We start from the raw sequence: 20,501 nt of genomic DNA, 5'->3' as shown, positions 1-20,501 counted from the left end.
TTTTAATTCATATCTTTTAGCACAAGAAAATAATTCATTATTTACGATATTAAATAATGAATTATTTACGATAATTACTACTGGCTTCCTGTAAATGACTTCGTTTAATTTCCAAACGCATCATTTTTGCATGACGAATGTTCTGGCTGAACATTTGTCGAACTATTATCTTAAAAGGAAACAAAAGAAAAACTTTCGTCTTGTATATTTTGTTGACAGAAAAAATGTATGAATTAACCTTTGTTAGACACATTATTGTAAATTGACATATGAATATTTCCAGAAGCGAGAAATATTCAATAGTACAAGGTAACTCAAAAGATATAAACTTATGAATAAAAAGGTATTTTCTTCAGCGAGTGCATATACAAAAATGCACACACAGTTTTACCTTTATTTTGTGGTGGTGTCCTCCGCATTTCACAGGGGGCTCCACTGTCTTCGGCGACGTGCGGTGCAGCGATTGACGCACTTCCGGTCGTGCGTTGCTGCTGTTGGTGTTGATACTGTGAGTGATGATTGTAGTGTTGCTGATAAAGCGACGACGAAGATTGCTGTTGTTCTTGTTGCTCATTCGATGACGTTGCCGTTGTACCAGTTGACGTAGTTGTCGTCGCTGTTGTCGTCGAAACGATTGTCGTTATAACCGGCGTTGCGTCTGGATTCTCGATTTGGGGAGAACGATTTGGACTATCGGTAGTGATCGTCGTCGCAGTTGTCGTTGTTGTTATTGTCGTCGTCGTCGTTGTCGCCGTTACCGTACACGTAATCGACGATTCGTTGGGCGAGTTTGCACCTGGAATGTCTGTCAACGCGAAAACAATAATGAAATTTCTTGTAAAAGAACGTAGACAAGACGATTTGTTACGAAATTTTATGAAGTGAAATATGAACCTACGTGCGTACGAATACACACACACACACACACTGATTAGAATCAACTTAGTATCATTAGTGTTTTTGTATTGTTTTGGAATGGGATAGATAAGGTTAGAATATTTTTACATTCGTCGTGATATTCAAAGAATTTATACTACGTTGGAATTTTGTACGTTTTTTTGATAAGAAATAAAAGCAAGGTCATGGTTTAATATACGACATTTGTAACGAACGACGAGGTACATTAGTTCTCGAACATTTTCATAAAGGAAATCTCAACGATGATAGACGGAATTCGATATAAGCGATCAGAGAGGAAAATAAAATCCGTATTCGACGGGTTTCGCGAGGATGCAATTAACCTTGAAGGGAAAAATTCAGCTCGTATCACGGTAGAAACTTCCGGCTACTCGAGTAGATAGGTTCGCACACGCACTACGTTTCCGCTAATGTAGTATCTTCCTCGTTCTTCCCTTTCGTTGTTTCGATGTTCTGGAAGCGAGGAGCCACACCAGCGGCACGAAGATCTCGTCGAAGAAGCGCGAAATCTTTACGATATTTCGATTCCTTTCGATTTCATCCAAATGGATCATCATTCTCGCGCGTCTTCGACAATTCGAATCAATTTCGGTCTGATATCACGTATCGACTTTCTTCCCATTTTCTCGATTATTAATCAAATTCTCGAATTCCGCTCTTCTTGGCTGTTATTCTATTCTATTCTTTTTTTTTTCCTCTCCCCACCGTCTTTCACCACGAATCACGAAAGAGTTTTCTCCTTGTTTCGCGAACGAAAAATCAACACGAGAGAAACACAACCGTCACGCCGCAATTGTCGTTGTCCGTCGTCGTCGTCGTCGTCGTCGTTAAACTCAACTCCGGGCGAGTTAAAGCGCACGTTGCGACATCTGTCGTTTAATCGACGAAAATTGCCTACACGACGTGCTCGACGTTCACCCAAGCACGGCCTTATGCAAACTGGTGGCCATGTTGTATCGTCCTGTCGATGATTGGCTCGCCTTTCTCCCCTCCGACTATCTCTGATCATCCCTTCCCCAAATCTTCTCCCACCATCACGTATCAATCGCAATAGGTTGATCCCACGAGTTTGCGCACTACTCGACATTTCCGTATTTGTGTTTCGAACGTGTCCCTGCTCTACCGTTGCCCCTTAAATTGACGCTTAAAGGATTTCCTTAGAAACGATAGAACGAATTGTATATTAAAATCCATTTTTATCATTCAAATATATATACTAAATATGGAATACCGCGAATACTTTATTTTTATACCGTAAGAAACTTATTATGGCCATTGATATTAAAAGAAATATTATTTGACGATATGATTGAACGAATGACGAAACATTCTCTTATGTTCGTATTAATCGTTTTTCTAATATCGTATAATATATAATACTATTTAACATTGATTATATTGACTAGTTCAAACATTGACTAGTTTAAAACTCCATATTTTACATTGACGAGGTTATGTTGAACTTAAAGTCGATAATAGATTCGATCGATTCTATTCTCGAATTTCGATTAAATTATATATATATTATAATAAATTTTTCTTATATACATATCATTTAACATGAAGTATTTAAGAAAAAATATTATCCAAGAAATCCATTTACTTACACTATATTAGAGCTCAAGTATATAAAGCGTTTTCATAGAATTCAATGCGTTCCCATAGAATTTCTATATACCTCTGTACGATCTTTTTTTTTTTTTTTTTACACGAAGAACAAAGAAATAATAGATGCAATCGATTATAAATCATGAGATTGAAATGAACACATTCGACATTTAGGCGCATGAAACTGATTTTAAAAGAGACGTAATAATTCGCTGATAGCGAACGAAAAAGACGAGACGGATATTTACATACGTGAAAAACAAGTACACAGTACCGGTCTTTAAAGAGGATAGAACAACATAGGAGAGGAGAGAGGTCGTTCGATTATTTTGTTTTTATCACCAATTTTCTCTGATTCATAGAAAGATCAAACGATTATTCGACATGTGCACATAATTACTATCGATAAATAATGTAATATTTATAAAAATAAATAATTTTTTATTCGTTCTTTCTTCATTTTTTTCGAACAAAATACAAAATGGAGCAAAAGTCTTAAGTGATTTTAAGGATCAATTATTCTTTTTTAAGACATTTTAGACTAATTTTTTTTTTCTTTATTTATTTGTTACAAGTTAGACTTGTGGTTTTATAATCCGGGGAAAAAAAGAAATAACCTAAAAAGTCTCGAAAGAGAGTGATTTATTATTAAAAATCACGTAGAAAAAAATTTTGACCAATTTTGAGAAAAATATCCTTTTGATAAGAATATCGAGAAAATACATATCGATAAAAATGATGGAGAATGTCCTTATTTTTAAAATTAATAAAAATGTTGAATAATATATCAATATTTTCAACAATAGTATGTACATTCTTTAAGAAAATGATATAATTCTGCATTTCCGTTTTCAACAATCAATCATCTTTGTAAAAATAATATCAGTCATGTACATACATACATGCGTATACTATACACATATTACATGTATTAGTGAAAAGTTTGCGTTCAGCTTTTATCGATGCATTTATCTCGATGCATTGTTACTATCATTGAATTGAATCGAACAATTGAATTCCCATTGCTCTTGTATTTTTTATAAATCGAAACGAAGAGAGCCGACATATGAATTTTATAAAAAAGAAAAAAAAAAGCCAGACTCGTTACAATTCGTTGGAAGGAACGAAATATGTATTTTACTCTGTTAACGCTAACGTTTCATCCGCTTTAAAAGACGCGGGCGGCGCCCGATATCACCTTTTTATTCTGCAATGTTTCTTAAAAATATTCTTTCTAACCTCAAAAATTAACTTATTTTATTTCGTTAATGTGTGTGTGTGTGTGTGTGTACTTGGGTCTTCTTTTACGCGGTATTTGTTTTTATCATTATTATTTATTCGGTCAGTATTTTCAAACATTTTTAATCTTGTATTTTAAATAAACGATCAGTATTTATAATAAACCCAGACGCAACTTTGGCGATTACTTAAAATCTGGACTGACCAATTATACTATGTATTGATCTTTTATTATAAATAATGAACAAAAATATTCATATATATTTAATCATTTATTTAACAAAATACTTGTCATTAATTAATCAAAATATTAATCAAATAAATAAAAGTAATCTTTTTATACGATTCATACTTTTTATACGTTTTTTTTTATTTTTTTAAACGCGTTTTATTTACTTTTACACGATTGTAAAAATGCACACTAATTAGCTCCCAGAAAATGTCACGAAAATTTGGCATAATTTTCTTTTTTAATTTTTTTTCTTTCTTTCTTTTTTTTTTTTTTTTATTTTTCTCAACAGATTAATTATTCTTTTATGTGTTTATTAAATAAAATGTTCTTAATTAATATATTTCTATATTTTAGATTGCTACTTTTATAATTTGTTATATTTATAGTACATAAATTTTATATTATTTTTTATAAATTAATTTTTTTATACGAATATTTCTTTTTGCGCCGTATACGCCCATCATGTAAAAAAGAGATTTGATGTAACTTGTCCCTATACTTACGCATAATATATTAACGTCACATTAATATTTCTTAACTGAATAAAGCTATAATAATTAAATGAAATTTTTTAATTTCAATACTAAAAGAAAAAAAAAATAAATAAATAAATAATAAATGTATACATTTGCAAAGTAAAAATTACGTTTGATCTATAAAATCATAGATTCAACGTGCATAAATCATTTAGAATCACAAACTAAGAAAAATAATAATAATAATAGTAATATAAGAAAAAGTTCTTCGAAATATTTCTAATGAGATGTTTCAGGCTGTATCGTTACGTATCGTGTGCATATATATGTATGCAATGTAGATGAGTATGAAACGTTCGTCTTTAAATCTTTGAATTCTCAACTAACTTCATGTATATTCCAGAATCTAAATTATAAAACTGCACTTGTTAGAAAACAACATTTATATAAATGATATTAAAAACCGTTACATTTTTTTTTCCAATATATATCCGTTAATCAATGAATCATATAATTTTAAATAATAATATAAATTTATAAATAATAATATTATAAATCTTTGTAAACATGATGGATCCAAAGTTTCTAGGTTATTTTTAAAAATCGATTACTCTTTTTGCAAGCACTTTTTAGATTAATCTTTTGTTTCTTTTTTTTTTTTTTTTCCTTTTTTCGTTACTTTCAAATTGTAAGACTACAAGCTTAGAAACGTTTGGCCCACCCCATATATGCCTATAAGCTATAATATCATGATGACTAAGGATCGAATGACTATACGTTGTAAGAAGCGGTATATATACGTAACGCTTTCTATCACGATATATAACATTATCTGTCCCGGTTTGACTATGCGGGTCAATCATAACGTATACGCATTCATGCGTGATTCATTTCAGTCGATTTTGCTAGAACGAATTATTTATACGTGTTATATGTAAATAATGAAATTTGTTAAATAAAAAACACGATGGTGTAATGACGAAATCATAACCTAAACTTTTTTTAAATGCAATGTTGATCATAGAAATTTTTTTCTCTCTCTCTCTCTCTCTCTCTCTCTCTCTCTCTCTCTCTCTCTCTCTGCCTTTCTCGAGAAAGAAAAAAAAAAAAGAAGAAATTGATGAGAACAAGTATTAATGAAAATATTGTACAGTTTCATTGTATCTCGTCTTAATAATTATTTTATTATGAGACAAATATTTCATAGAGCCATGAATGATCTTTAAAAGAATGATCTAAAGGACGTGGTCAACGGAGAAAAGAGAGGAAAGGGGAAGTGCTTCTTAGTCACATAATTAACAACGGAACGAGGACTATAAAAATATATATTGCATTTATTTGAGGTTTCTTTTTTTTTGTTTTGTTTTTTAAGAACAACTTTTCTTGTTCGTAGAAAAAGGGAAAACATTGACATAAATATAAATAAAATTTTGATATATATTCGTCAGCGTTCGTATGTACACGTCTGTTATAGGTATGGTTCGTATATATGTACGTACATACAGGAAAGAGAGATAGGCTGAAAAGGAAGAAGAGTCGTGGGGGGCCCTACCTCGAGTATTGATCTGTACGGAGAGTTGTGTGCGGCCAACGTTGCTACCGCTGTAACCGCCATAACCGAATATAATATTGGCCGACATATATATTATAACATATGTACGTCTTATTCGTTCGTAACACCTTGTACAACAAGTGTGTACGTGTGTGTGTGTTTGGTATGTATGTATATATACACATAGTGTTATAATACTCTATAATGGTGAATATATATATATATATATCCGTCTTAATACACATCCAATCTCTTTCGCATATTAGAAAAATTTGAATGAAATAAATATCCGATCATAACTTACCGCTAGCAGGTTCCTTCGCATTAAGATCGTAACCATTCACGAGTACTGGCCGCACACGAAAATCTTCCTTACGGCCAATCGACGATTGAACAGACGATTCTCCATTTTTATTGGTCCATCGACCTTTGGAACCTCGCTGTTGTTGCAACGTCGACGATCTCGTAGTATTCGTATTATTATTCGGTCCTGACTGACTTTCCGGACGATTTCCACCTGAAAATTGGGAAACGTTTTTTCAATGCTTGTCCTTTATTTTATTATATTTTTCTTTCTCTGTTCTTTTCTTTTAATCAATTTCATCGTAAGACAATGTAATATTAAAAATATTAAAGATCATTGGCGAGAGATGATTTTAAAAAATGACCATATTCCCGGGCTATTTCTACTTATATATATGTATATATGTAAAATTGCAAATAAAAGAGATGATAAATTATCGATTTTCTCGGATTAAAAGATTCAAGAAAATAGGTCGGTGCAATTTTGGTGAACGTTTTATAAGTCGCGCGAAGAAGGAGAAGGCATGTTAAAACGTTTTTGGAACGGATCCCGGTTGCAGAAATTCCAATGGCAGTGAGCGAGCGAGAAAGAGAGACAGAGAGAGAGAGAGAGAGAGAGAGAGAGAGAGAGAGAGAGAGAGAGAGAGAGAGAGAGAGAGAGAGAGAATATACGTGGGCGTGCGCACGCACGCGGGCGCCATTTGGCGCGCTTCCGCGCCAATTTTCTGCGACCTGTCACATGGGTCACATAGATTGGTTGACCCTTTACGCGCCGATTAGATCGAGAATGCGAATGTAACGATTCGTTACTGCGAACGAATGTAAATAAATATATCGAAGGTGAGAAATCATTCGTGTGTAAATAATCAAATATTTATTGGTAAATGCTGTTAAGAACGAGACGTATGGAACGTAATAATAGAGTTTACTTTCGCGTATAGAGTTAAGATATGTTAGGAAGGTAAAGGAATAAATGGGCAAGATATTTTCTATTTATTCTTTTTTTTTTCTTTTTTCTTTTTTCTTTTTTTTTTCTTTTCTTTTTTTACGACGATATTGAAAACATAACTCACCCGATACCATTTCCTGAGAGGTCATTTGCAGAAGAAGCGCGAGTTGTTGTCGCTCGGACATCCGCGCAGGGTAACCGCGGAAACGACCGCTACCGCCTGCGGGCATTCCGTCCTCATAACTCATGTAACTCTTGGCAAAAGAACGCACGTGGAGTCGTCGTAATAAGATTCGAAAGAAGAAGAAGAAGAAGAAGAAGAGAAGGAAGTGAAGGAGGAGGAGGAAGAGGAGGAGGAAAAAGAAGAAGAAGAAGAGGAAGAGAGGTAGGAGGAAAAATAAGAAGAGGAGGAGGAAGAAGAGAGGGAGGAGGAGGAGGACGGGGAGGAGGAAAGGGTCCCTCGTATTTTGGCCCTTGTAATTTTCGTTCTCCTCGTTGTTGTCCTCCTTCTTCTCGTTCTGATTAGTGTCGCCGTTGCCACCGGCTCCGTAATCGTATCCGTCGTGTGTTTCGTCGACGTCGTCGTCGTCGTCGTCGTCGGCGTCGTCCTTCTCCTTTTCCTTCTTTTTATTGTTGACGTTGACGTTGACGTCGACGTCGCCGTCGCCGTCCTCGTCGGCGTCGACGGCGTCGTCGTCGTCGTTGTTGTTGTTGTTATTCCGTTCGCGCTCGTCGTCGTAGCCGTTGCCGTTGCTGTCGCCGTTTTCCTCCTTTTCCTTCTGTTTAGTATCGTCGGGGCCGTTGTTGTAGTCGCCACCTTTACTTTTACCGACAACGCTCACGACCTTGTCGTTCTCTTCTTGTATTACTTTTTTCTTTTCCTCTTTCTTTCTTTCTTTCTTTCTTCCTTCCTTCCTTTTCTTTCTTCTTCCTTCACCTCCTACTCCTCCTTCACTTCCTCTTCCTCTTTCTCTTCTTCTTCCTCTTCCTCTTCTTCGTTCTCTTCGTTCGTCTTATTAGCGTTCCGTTGTACCCGCGATCGTGGCCCGCCACGAGCGAATATAACCTAGAAGCACACGATCGGTTCACGCCATTTTGATGTGCCGCGCGCGCACTGATACGTCCGATCAACGGTCACGCGATACGCGAGCATTTACACGCGCCAAAGTCGATCGCGCCTTACGAATCGTTCTCGTTCCTCCGATACTTTTTGCCCGCTCGTTGCACTCTACGTTTTTCGACAAGACGATGTGCTTTCACAGGACGACACGTTAGTGTGGTGTAACGCGCGCGAGTGCTGTGAATCCCCTCCCCCGCCCTCGCTCATGCAAACGCCGTTTTGCGACTTGAGCTACGAGAACATAATATGACGCAACAACGAAACGTTTTTGTGATCTTTTTTTTTTTCAGTTGGTACGACTGGATCTCTGTGCTAAACACAAAGGCGGTATTTTCAAATTATCAGTAATGTAAATACGTGCGTCGAATGAGATCTGCATACGTAGTATGAAAATATTACTAAAAATATTGTACTTTTTTCTTTTTTTTTTATTTTTGTTTTATATATCGTTAAGTTATATCCGAGTGATTTTTGTGTATTGAAATCAGTGTATTGAAAGAAAGCCTTGGGCAAAATAAGATAATATTAACACGGTAACAATAGTAAATTAATTTTAATCGTATACATTTTACATATTTTTTTTACTTTCTTTAGATTTTAATGTTGTTCTAAGAAAGACAAAAAAAAATATCTATTTGAATCGTTAGAATCATAACAGATATAAAAGAAAATTTTTAAAACTAAGATAAATTATAGTCTGATTTATGTTAAACTTTGTAAAGAATATATTGCACACCGGTATTCCATAATACATTATGGATTATATTGGGTCGTCATAAATATTTGTTTCATATCTTCTTTGTATTTTTTTTTTCTTCTGTAAAATGACAAAGGATAACTAATCAAATTTATATTTCTTTTTTCTTTCCATTTACTTTTTCTTTTTTTTTTCTTTGTATCTCACATGCATTTGCACAGTATCTTCCTTATATAAGTCTTATGACTTGTGTTTATTGTAATGATATTACAATTTAATTATGAATAATTATATAAGAACGCATTCGTTAATTGCATCTAACTTATTAGCTATCTACAATTAACATTATAGAAAATACATAGTGACTTTCTTGTTGCTCAACGAACTCATTCATTACATACAAATTGTTTTTCGTTAATTGACTTTTCGAATACTGCAAATCGTATATAAATTTTGTCCCTCTTTAATGAGTAGTTTTATAGCGATAAATATTATGAAAACACCAATAACTATGCACAGAGCATTATATGAATCATGTATGGAGTAATTTATTTTGTTTATGAGACTTGTTTTATTTATGAACTATGTTCATCAATGTGTATGTAACGATTTTAATGATGTCTCAAAGTACAATATGATTTTTATCGAATGCCAAAGTATAATATTTCTATAATTCTTTATAAATGGTTATATTAGTAAAATATGTTTGTCCAATTAATTTCAACTGTTTTATGGAATAATGTAGAAGATTGCTCACGAAATAATTCTAAATCTAATCTGCATAGTCTGTTTCTATATTTTTGCATTATATATATATAAATATATATATATTTATATATATATAAATCCCATAAACAATTGTCACTACACTTAGTAAATTAAAATCTGACAGTCATAGATATCAAATAATTAATTCTGAACTTATATGCATTTACTCAGTATCGTATACAGTCTTCACAAAACATTTGCTGAAAGTTTGATCCAGCAATATGACTAAACTATCTTATATAACTAAATGATCATTGTTCGACAAGAAAATTACAGGAGACATGATTATTCTTTGATAGCAATTAGTTTGCACACTTTAACAATGAGACATAGATAATGCTGTTTTTCGAATTGTAAATTTATGTGCACTGTCGTATATAAAATTCATTATTATAATGGTAATATTCACATGTTTATATAATTTTATAATAAAGGTTGACACAACACATTTGACATAAATTATTTATATAAATGTTAAGAGTTATACCAAATTTTTAATTATAAAATAAAACATATTATACGCATACATCTTCACATATGCATAACACAATTTATTCTGATTTTATCATAGAAAATGGTGTGCACAATGTTTTTTTCTTTTTCTTTTTTTTTTTCTTTTTTTGATAATAAAAGAAATTCTTGGCATTTTCATCCTTATGAAATTTTTTATGCGATGCTGAAATGGGAAGATAATTATATACCATAGAGGGTAATTTGTATATCTATATGGCATAAAATTTTCAAAAAGTAGTAATTGGACAGAATGGTCATGTAACTCCAGGCAATTTTAATTAATTATTATTTCCACAATGAATTTTTGGTTAGTCCCATCTCATTGGTCTATTGATTAAGACAAATATCTTAAGAGTTAGAAAATGAATCTTTTTCAATGAAATCTTTGTCCATGCTTTCTCTTGCTTTCTTCATGTATATCATATACATATAATGTTAGTTCGATATTTGAAAGACTAGTAGTATTATAATATATTTAATTGTTAATGTTTGTTACTGCAATCATTCATTGATGCAATGTCTGACCATGCTGCATTAACAATAAAAAAAATTAAAAATCTATATGGAAGCAAGCAAGGATAAATTAAAATGAGTTTATTCCAATAAAATATAATAAATTTTTTTTTTTTTTCTAATAACATGAACTTCTTGCATCTAATATAGATAAGGTACATCAAAAGCATTAGCAGACTTTGCATCAAAACAGAATGAACATTTTATTGGAGAAGATCAGCTAAGCATTGTAAGATTTTATTTTGGGAAATGGATATTCTACTTATTGTGTAGGTCAATGATTATAGCAATTATTAGTTTGATTAATTATTAATTCATAAAATGTATTTCACTGAATTTCAGTGATGTAATAGTATAGTTACTTTACTTTCAGACAAGTCGAAGAATGGCAGGTTATAGCAATACACAAAGAGAATTTCAAGTTCTCCATGGTGTAATTTTTACTCATGATTGTTTATAACAGCTACACTATATAATAGTTATATTAATGATTGTTAATAAAAAAAAATTTTTTAAATAATCTTATGCAGACACATAGGTACATAAGGGCAATTTAACTGTAATTTCATCATGCTATGGTTAATGTAATTTGTACTAAAAAATTTAATGCTTCAACGTCAATTTTACAAACATTTTGCATGTCATATATTATACTTAATTCATGTACTGCAGATTTAACATTGATAACATTTTCTTTTTTTTTTTTTTATTGCTAAGAAATCATCAAAACAATAATTTTCTAATTAATGTCAAGATGAATCATATTAGTCTCACTATAATCTATACTTCAAATATCTATCTACACGAACATCTTCAAGAGATACTGTCTGTAATTACAATAATGATGGAACTATGACAATGAAAATGGTCAATGAAATCAATGAAGATAATGTAGTATAGTTATAGCTAATAATTAGCATAGTTGACTCTTAAATATACTTTTTACAATGTATACTACCTCGGAACAATGTATACTTCCAGCGGAATGTCTACCAACTTTTCTATCTTCATCATTTGGATGATAAAAGGAAATATTTTTCCCAAGTTGAGTATATGCTTATTAAAACCAGCTCGAATAGCTTTTGGTTTTGTTTTTTTTTTTTTGGTTTTCCTTTTTTTTTTTTAAATGTTAGATGCTACCTTTCAATTATAAGAAATAAAATGAACTTGCCTCTCGTGTATGATTTAATTTTAATATATATATATATATATATATATATATATATATATATATATATATATATATATATATATTTATAATGAAAGAATTTATAATTTAAAATTGCACCAAAAGAATTCCTAAATAATCAATTAAATAAAGTAATTGAAACTGATCATGAATATGAATGATATTACTCGCCTTTTTGCACAATTATTATTATTATTTCTTTTTTAATAATTAAAAGTTATCTAACTATAATGAACGAAGATATCGCGCTTCGCTTTTCTCAATCTAAATCTTTCTTTAATCGTCTATTTCTATAACGTCGAGAGTTTCTCTACCAGTCTTTTCTTCTTCTCCATATCTAGGCTTTTTTAAAATCGTCATATTGAACCCTGTGTATGACTGTGTATAATTTTATTTTAAATCCTTAGTAAACACACGAGCATATCATATCTGACTTGAGCCGCGCGGGCGCACTAAGTTTTTTTTTTTTCGCCAGATTCATATTAGCGTATCTTAGCAAAATTTGGCGTATGGCACAAATTAATGTGGCACGCACATTATGTTACCACTTAGTTTTCTTAGTGAGAACATATTTTTTTTTTTCTTTTTCTTTTTCTTTTTTACTTTTCTTCCATATAGGCGCAGGGAAGACTTTAATATATTATCACTCGTTATTTTCTTCCTTTGTTCAGTCATCTTTATGATCGTATTTCTTTCTAATTTGATACTTAATATTTTCAATGTTAAATCTTAACAATGTGCAAATATTTATATGTAATACTTGAAACCGATAAACGTTAAAACTTATGGCTTTTGATTTATTTATGTAGAAGGAAAAAAGTAATATCGCGGTGTAACGATTATAATAACTTCAATACGATCATCATTATAACTTTTCGCACACAATGAAAATAGAATTCCGTTAAAGCCTTCTTTTTTTTCTTTTTTTTTTTCTTTTTTTTTTTGTTTTTTGCGTAAGAACAAACGTTGAAATTTTGGCTGAGTTTATATAACTTGCACTTGCCCGTGTTTTCACATCATAGGTCAGAAGAATACTTGCATCTTTTCGATCTTTCAATTCAAGAACCAAGTGTCATCAGCGGAGCACTGATACTTTGTAGAAAGAGTTGCATCGTGTCGTCGATCGTTGTTGATGTTGATGGTACCATGGTTGATTCTTCTTTTTCTACCATAAGCTAAAGCCTCCAGAGGCTGGATCTTCGGGCTCCTGATGCTGATCCTGTCATACATAGATAGCGATTCCGTCAGATCCAACCTACGATGGATTTCCTATTCTTACGAATGTGCATAATCTCGATCATGGGGCCTTATTAATAATAATAATCGTAATGATGTTTATAACGTGACAATGAGAATTAATAATAATAGTAATAATAATAATAACAGTAATAATAATAATAATAATAATAATAATAATAATAATAATAATAATAATAATAATAATAATAAAAAATATTAAATAATAATAATAAATAATAAATAAATAATAATAAAAATGATGATGATAAAGATGATGATGATAATGAGATGATGACGTTTATGGTTACTTTTTAAATCTAACCATTATATTTTTTAATAATGATAAATAGTCAAAAAATATTGCCTCCCGAAAGATGAAAAAAAAAAAAAAAAGAAACAAAAGAAAAGAAAAGAAATCACAATAAATAGTAAAATAAGTGAGTATTATCTTGATATATCTTTCTCTTAGAAAATAACTGTAACGCGTGCGGGGACTTGTACTATACATTTCTTCTTTTCTCTCTCTCTCTCTCTCTCTCTCACTCTCACTCCCTCTCTCTCACTCACTCTTTCTCTCTCTCTCTCTCTCTCTCTCTCTCTCTCTCTCTCACTCTCTCTCTCTCACTCTCTCTCAATTCCTGTATCTAAATCCCTCTATCTATGGTTGTACCGACCAGCATGAGAAGCGGCAACCATCTCTATGGGAAGAGAACCTCGTCGTTTTACGAGAGGTTCAGGAATAGAATCTCTCTTTCCAAGTTCTCTCTTCCATTTATGGGACGTTCCAATGTCATTTCCTTCGACGATACCTCCTGCGAACATTTCTGGTCCACCGCTACTTCTTCTTTTTAAGACTTTCTTCCGGTTACGTGGTTTCCCATTGACGTTACTCTTGTTAAATAATTCTCGTCTTAACTCTGATATATCTGCTGGTATGGAACCCCTCCTAGGTGATGGCATACCAGGAACAGAAGCAATACTATCAAATGCTCTGTTTGTTCCATTATTGTTACTACTTTCTGTATTATTGTTATTGTTATTGTTATTATTGATCAGCGGGAAATTTTCTCTTTCATCTGAAAAACAAAAAAGAAACAAAAATTCATTGTGATTAAACGAGACATAAATGCGCGTGTCCATATACATATATACATGAACACACACACACACATGTATTTGTGAAAGTTAGAAGAATAAATTTTTGTTAAAGTTACACACTGGGTAAAGAAAACACATTGCCAAGAATATTCCTCAATGTAGCTTCCTGCGGAAGACTAGCTCTTCTGGGTGCGGGAAGATTTTCTTCTCGTGGTCCCAATGCTAAACGATTGAATCCTCCTTCTAAATATAATAAAAAAGTATTTCTTAAATAATTTAAATTTTCGTAAGAGATTTATACGATAAATTTTATGGAACGATTATAATACTTGTTAAATTATCTTGATGCCTAGTAATGTCGGCTGGTACGGAACCACGTCTGCAACTATGATCTACTTTTTGTGGCATAGAAATCATTGTGAAATCATCTAGTCTTGATAATAATGCAACTGGAGCTGATCCACGTCTCTTTTCCCAGCCCTAAACATATTTACAGATAACAATATTCGTTTTATGATTTTCCCTTCTTTTTTCGAATCTTTCATTTTTCCTTTTTACTTTTTACTTTTTATTATAATTTTATTATTATATATATATAGTGCGATTCAATGATAAAATTACCTGACTATTTCTTCGAGATAAAGAGATATTTTTGCCGGATTCTTCGAAGCCTCGTGGATCGACGTTCTCTTTCATTTGCACATCGAAACTTAGTTTGGCGATCTTGAAAACTTTCTCCCTCACATAATCAGAATCCTTTTTATTAGTTGAGGTTAAACTTTCACCAGTCGAATCACCGATACTCCTTCTTGGTTCACTACCACTATCGCTTGAAGAGGATACACTTTGAACCCGTGGAGGTGAGTCGGGAGGACTGCCAATGAAAAATTTATGAGTGCTAAGCTCAGAAGATACAGGTATCGTAGTGAATCGTCTACCGGTATTATCAGTCAACGGTTTGGATTCGGTTACAGGGGTTGAATATCTACGTAATTCCGAATCCGTATTTTTAATTTTAATATGATGGGTTAACGTATAGTGTTCCGATATTTTGCTTGCCAAAATAGTTCGTATTTCATCAGACGGTAACTTCGTCGGACTAGGCTTAATTTCGATGTTGGATTCTATCTTTTGTATATCACCAAACGAATCCTTATTGCTGTGGGAGCCAGTTAAAGAAGCATAAAATACTTCGGTAGAGTCAGATCCCTGAGCCGAAGATGGTCGTTTATGTCGATGTTTCGAATTCGTTTCGTCGTTACGAACGACTTGCATGGAGTGACGCCTTGGATATTCAGCATTAAGATTAGACTCTAATTTTTGTCTATTTAATTCTGCGAAAGTCGAGGTTCTCTTTCTGCATAATATATCAGACGAAAGAGATTCTCTCGATGACTTAATGCCAGTTGTTTTCTTAAATGAAATTACATCCATGTCTAGAATTGGAGGTGTTCCACAGCGACCACCGGAACAAGATTTATCTTTTGTAGGACTCGAAGAAGAACTGGAAATACTATCGGCCTCCATTAAAATCTGCGTGTAACATTGAGACAATTCTGCCGTTGTTGACATATATCTCATTCTAGCGTATGGTTGCAATGGCGGGAAGGTTTGTTGTCTCGTCAATTGTTTCATTTGCGTAGCAACTTTCTGATTGTCTGACTGAAGGACCGTACTTAATCTCGATGCTTCGGTACTATTGGTTATACTAGCTATACTAGGCTCCGGTAATAGATTTTCAGCGCTGACAGGTCTCTCAACGACAGTACATTTTTCCGACGATTCTCCTCCTATAATACTCGTTTTTGACGATAACAATGACAATGTACTTGGTTCCAAAGGATTTTGTTCCTTCAATTTAATCGTATGATTCTTCAATTTACCGTGTTCGCTTGGAAAACTATCTCTCCTGTCTGTATTTCGAATCGATAGGGATAATGGTTTCGATACGCTAAGAGGTACAGAATGACGTCTACCGACTCGACCGAATATTGTTTTCCCTGGCAAACTGGACCTTTTAGTACCTTGTATGTATGACGTTGGAATCAATAAATCTATGCTACCTGAATCATCATCCCCGGTGATTTCTTCCCCGGAACTAATAATATCTATTTCCTCCAATTCCGAAATTTCTGTTTCCGTATCTTCGGCGGTTTCTTGGGCTATAAGTGTTTCCCATTTTTTCTGATTACTACGTAGATATTCCATCAAGGAAACGCTTAAACCATCACCAAGAAAACGATGCCATTCTTCGTAAAGAGGCGTAACGACGAATTTGAAAAATCCAACTTGAATCTTTGGAATACTTGTCGAGTGTCGATCGCACAATGGCGTTACTGGTAAATTAAGGCGACGTTCGTAATCACCTTGTCGAAAGAATTCTTCGCAGACTTTGTAAGACCATTTCCTTGATATATCCCAGGGCCTACATGGATTCGATATATCGGCACATTTTAATGCTATCTGCAATATGAAATGACGATCCTCGGATTTCTTCATATCAAGAATATTTTCATCCAGATAATGCTGGAAAAATGAAAGAGGGCGGATTGTCAAATATCTTTATCATCTACCTCCCTCTCTCTCTCTCTCTTTCTCTCTCTTTTGATATTCGATACGAAATGTAAATAAAGGATTTACCCTAAAACATGTAAGGAATTCCTGTTGCCTCGTGATATCCGTAGCCAAAATCAACGAACTGATATGATGTTGAAGTTCCGATTTTATTTCACCTGGTAATTGATCGGAAACACCGCTTTCTATAAGACATCCGATGGCGGACCTCCAGTGATGATTCTCCAGAACCGACGTATTCTGAAGACAATGAGCGAAGATTTCACGTATATTGTGGAATACACTGGATATTCTGCAACGACGAATCGTCGAAATTCGTTTTATACATTTTTATTTCCCTATCATGGAGAGTCATTTTCACCTGATATAATGCAGCCAGATGATTACTCGTTGCGACTAAGAACGGTTGATTAACACCTGGATGATCCAAATCGTGGGTTACCGCAGCTATCAAGGAAGCCATAATTTCTAAATGGGTTAAGTGCGTTCGAATCTGCAATTCCATGGCATAGATAGATCAAATTATCGTTATCCTTTCGTTGGCTGGAAATGTGATAGAAAAAGAAGGAAGAGGGGAAGAAAAAAAAACAGAAAAAAGAAGGAAAGAAAGAAAGAGGAAAAGAAACGAAAGAAAAAAAAAACAAAAAGATTCAAAGTTTCGTTGAGAGCAATTGGGGATACTCACTTTTTCCTCTTGGAGGAAACAATGCATCGCCTGAGTAACATCCGTGGCGTGTATACTGTTGTGGTAAGGATTTGTACTGTGATAACCCTCTTCGATAAAAGCTTCAATTGCAAAATTGCAAGTAACCAAGACGATTAATAAAAAAGAAGATAAAATTACATTTCATAAATAATCTTTTAATCTTTATAATTATTTTCATAATGATCAATATCATTTAATTCTTACCGAAGAGTTTCCAAACAGTAACGACATCTAAATTAAAATATTCAAGGAGCCCGTACCAATGAAATAGATGAACGCATAATACTGGCAGAGAACGTCCTGAAAAATCAAATACCGTATACCATATTACGAAGATAGAATTACGAAAATGTATGCTGTTATTCGAATCATGCTTTTTATAAATTTAGACTTTTGTTATAGATATGACATTATACTACAAATAGAAATAAATCGATATTAAGTTGTTACGTAAAAATGCTATATTATGTTCTTTGAAATGTTTAACTGAAAATAAATATTTGATACGATATATATATATATATACACATATATCAGAGGTTAAGCATTTTTCATTGAAAAAGGGCATTTCATTTTAATTTAATTTCACCGAAGGGAAACTTGTGAGTTCTAAGAAACGTTCAATAAATATTTTTACATTTTAAACGAATTCGGTAATACAACATTTTAATCATTATCTTTTATAATCATTTTATTTATTTATTTTTTATTACTTTTTGTTTCCTTTTTTTTTCTTTTTTTTTTTTTTTTCTTCAATATCCGACAAAACGGCGGATACTTTTAAAGCGTGCCCCGTTTTAAGCCACCCTCCGACATATGTAATATTACATGAAATGCAATGAAATTTTCTAATAAACTTTATTTCAAGATGTAGCTCGAAGAAAATCATATGAAAGAAAAAGCAATTTTCGCACGTCACTCACCACCCGTAACTGTTTCCAACGTGAAAGCGTTAAATCGCCAGTTTCCGGCTTTTTGCAAAATACACTGTAAGAAATAATCAAAAAAAGAAAAAAATAAAAAAAAAAAAAAAAAAAGAAAAAAAAAATAAAGTGTCAGAGTTTGAATAGACAGAGATAGATATATGATTGATTAATAATAGAGAGAAAAGAACAAAGAATTAAAGTAAGTACATGGACGAGAGGGAATGGGAGTGGGAAATGGGAATAGGAGTGGATATTAGTAGAAGGGAGATAGTGGGATGCTATGCGTGTACGATATATAAAAAGATCTCGTAATTGTGATAATATCGCAATTACTTGTTACGAGTAATTAGTAATTAGTAATTAATAAGTCTTGTCGAGAGAATCGCATGTCACCGTTGATAGGGAATTATACGTTTTTTTAATACTCGAATGCTCGTGAGGATGAATTGTTACGCGATACGATGATGGAGTGGGGGTATAGAAGGGATGGACGGACGTGTGGGGAAAGGAGGGGAGACGGTGGTAAGGGAAGTATAATGTAATTAATACTAATTACGTGGTATACATTTACATAGATATCTCGCTACGCTGATAAAAAAAAAGTCATATTTTATTTTTTTTTCTTATTTATTTATTTTTTTTTTTTCCTTTTCTTTTTTCTTTTCATTAATCAAAGACTTTTAATAAGGCAAAACTCTCTGCGCGAAGTAAAAGGTACGTTCAAAGTGTAAATATATATATATATATATATATATACATATATATTTATATATACACACATAAACGTACACTGTAGGATGAATAATTACAACTTTTTGCTATGCTCGCTCTATATTAGTAGTGTGTGTAACAAAGTGAAGAAAAAAGAAACAAAAAAAGAAGATAAAAAAAAAAAGAAATTATATTTACTACAGTTGCATTTAACGAGCATCTCGAGAAGTTATATTACTATAGTGAGGACCGTGGTGTGTATACAGATGGAAAAGCTTGCGTGTTTGAGAGAGAAATAGAGAAAAATAAAGGGTGGGAGAAAGAGAAAAAAGGAATGAGAGAAAGAGAGAGAGAGAGAGAGAGAGAGAGAAAAAGACAGAAAGAAAGAAAATGATAATATGACTCACCTGAACTAAACCATGAAAAATGTCATCCAATATAGCCGGTTCTTGATTGAGAGATCTTGTAACGAGCTTTTTACGTCGTCTTTTATGCATCGTTAAAAATTTGCCGGTACGTTTTATCCTGGATAGTGTAATGTCCAAACTATCTAATAAAATTCGGTCGACGTCCGACAAACGTCTCGTGGATGCTGCTTCCGGTTTCTCAGATAGTAATGTGGCATCATCATCGGTCAGCTCAATGGTCGTTGGTAATGCGGCATCTTCTGTTTTCGTAATATACAACATAATACGTTCATTGTATAAAATCGATATTAATACTTGATCTATAATATATGATCTATTATGTAAGTATAAATAATCGATTTAAAGTGAAGGAAGATAGATATATTTTAATGTTTGAAGAAAATTTTTATAATTATGATAATTTAATTAATTTATATTAATTAAACAATTGTATATTGATTTTGTTTTTGTGTTTGTGTTTGTGTGTGTGTGTGTGTGTGTGTGTGTGTGTGTATGTGTAATACTCAAATATTCTATAAACAATATTGTACTAGAAATATTATTATTGTACTGTAAACAATATTGTATTGTAAATATTGTGTAAACAACATACATACATACATATATATATATATATATATATATATATATATATATATATATATATAATACTATTTGCATAATATTTATAATATAATGTGTATGGTAGAATAAAAATAAAATATGTAGTATGATTATAGTATATAATATACATGAATAATAT

The 20,501-nt window shown here is 32.5% G+C and overlaps 2 protein-coding genes across 16 annotated transcripts in view; both read right to left on the bottom strand.

The window, feature by feature from the left end:
* The window catches only part of LOC124424375 (cell wall protein IFF6-like), a 15,675-nt gene extending 6,742 nt beyond the window's left edge, over positions 1-8,933 (bottom strand). The window contains exons 1-3 of the mRNA XM_046963340.1: positions 7,402-8,933; positions 6,330-6,542; positions 392-805 (exon numbers count right to left, since the gene is read on the bottom strand). Coding sequence (XP_046819296.1) covers positions 392-805; positions 6,330-6,542; positions 7,402-7,525 — 751 coding nt within the window. The 5' untranslated portion in view covers positions 7,526-8,933. The remainder of the gene's footprint in view (positions 1-391; positions 806-6,329; positions 6,543-7,401) is intronic.
* A 3,578-nt stretch (positions 8,934-12,511) lies between these two features.
* LOC124424374 overlaps positions 12,512-20,501 on the bottom strand; it is a 37,630-nt gene continuing 29,640 nt past the window's right edge. For 14 of the 15 annotated variants that reach the window (XM_046963335.1, XM_046963337.1, XM_046963334.1 and 11 more), the window contains 11 exons: positions 19,739-19,998; positions 18,618-18,681; positions 17,899-17,994; positions 17,674-17,774; positions 17,350-17,481; positions 17,055-17,228; positions 15,036-16,940; positions 14,744-14,894; positions 14,535-14,657; positions 13,991-14,392; positions 12,512-13,296 (listed from right to left, as the gene is read on the bottom strand). In XM_046963335.1, the coding sequence (XP_046819291.1) occupies positions 13,253-13,296; positions 13,991-14,392; positions 14,535-14,657; positions 14,744-14,894; positions 15,036-16,940; positions 17,055-17,228; positions 17,350-17,481; positions 17,674-17,774; positions 17,899-17,994; positions 18,618-18,681; positions 19,739-19,998 (3,452 nt within the window). In that variant the 3' untranslated portion in view covers positions 12,512-13,252. Of the gene's footprint in view, positions 13,333-13,990; positions 14,393-14,534; positions 14,658-14,743; positions 14,895-15,035; positions 16,941-17,054; positions 17,229-17,349; positions 17,482-17,673; positions 17,775-17,898; positions 17,995-18,617; positions 18,682-19,738; positions 19,999-20,501 lie in introns of all 15 variants that reach the window. The other variant, XM_046963333.1, reaches the window with a different exon arrangement.

The sequence above is a fragment of the Vespa crabro genome, chromosome 5 (genome assembly GCF_910589235.1).
Source record: "Vespa crabro chromosome 5, iyVesCrab1.2, whole genome shotgun sequence".
Classification (NCBI taxonomy): domain Eukaryota; kingdom Metazoa; phylum Arthropoda; class Insecta; order Hymenoptera; family Vespidae; genus Vespa; species Vespa crabro.
Note: the sequence above shows the minus strand (reverse complement) of the source record. Positions and strands in the feature narration are given on the sequence as shown.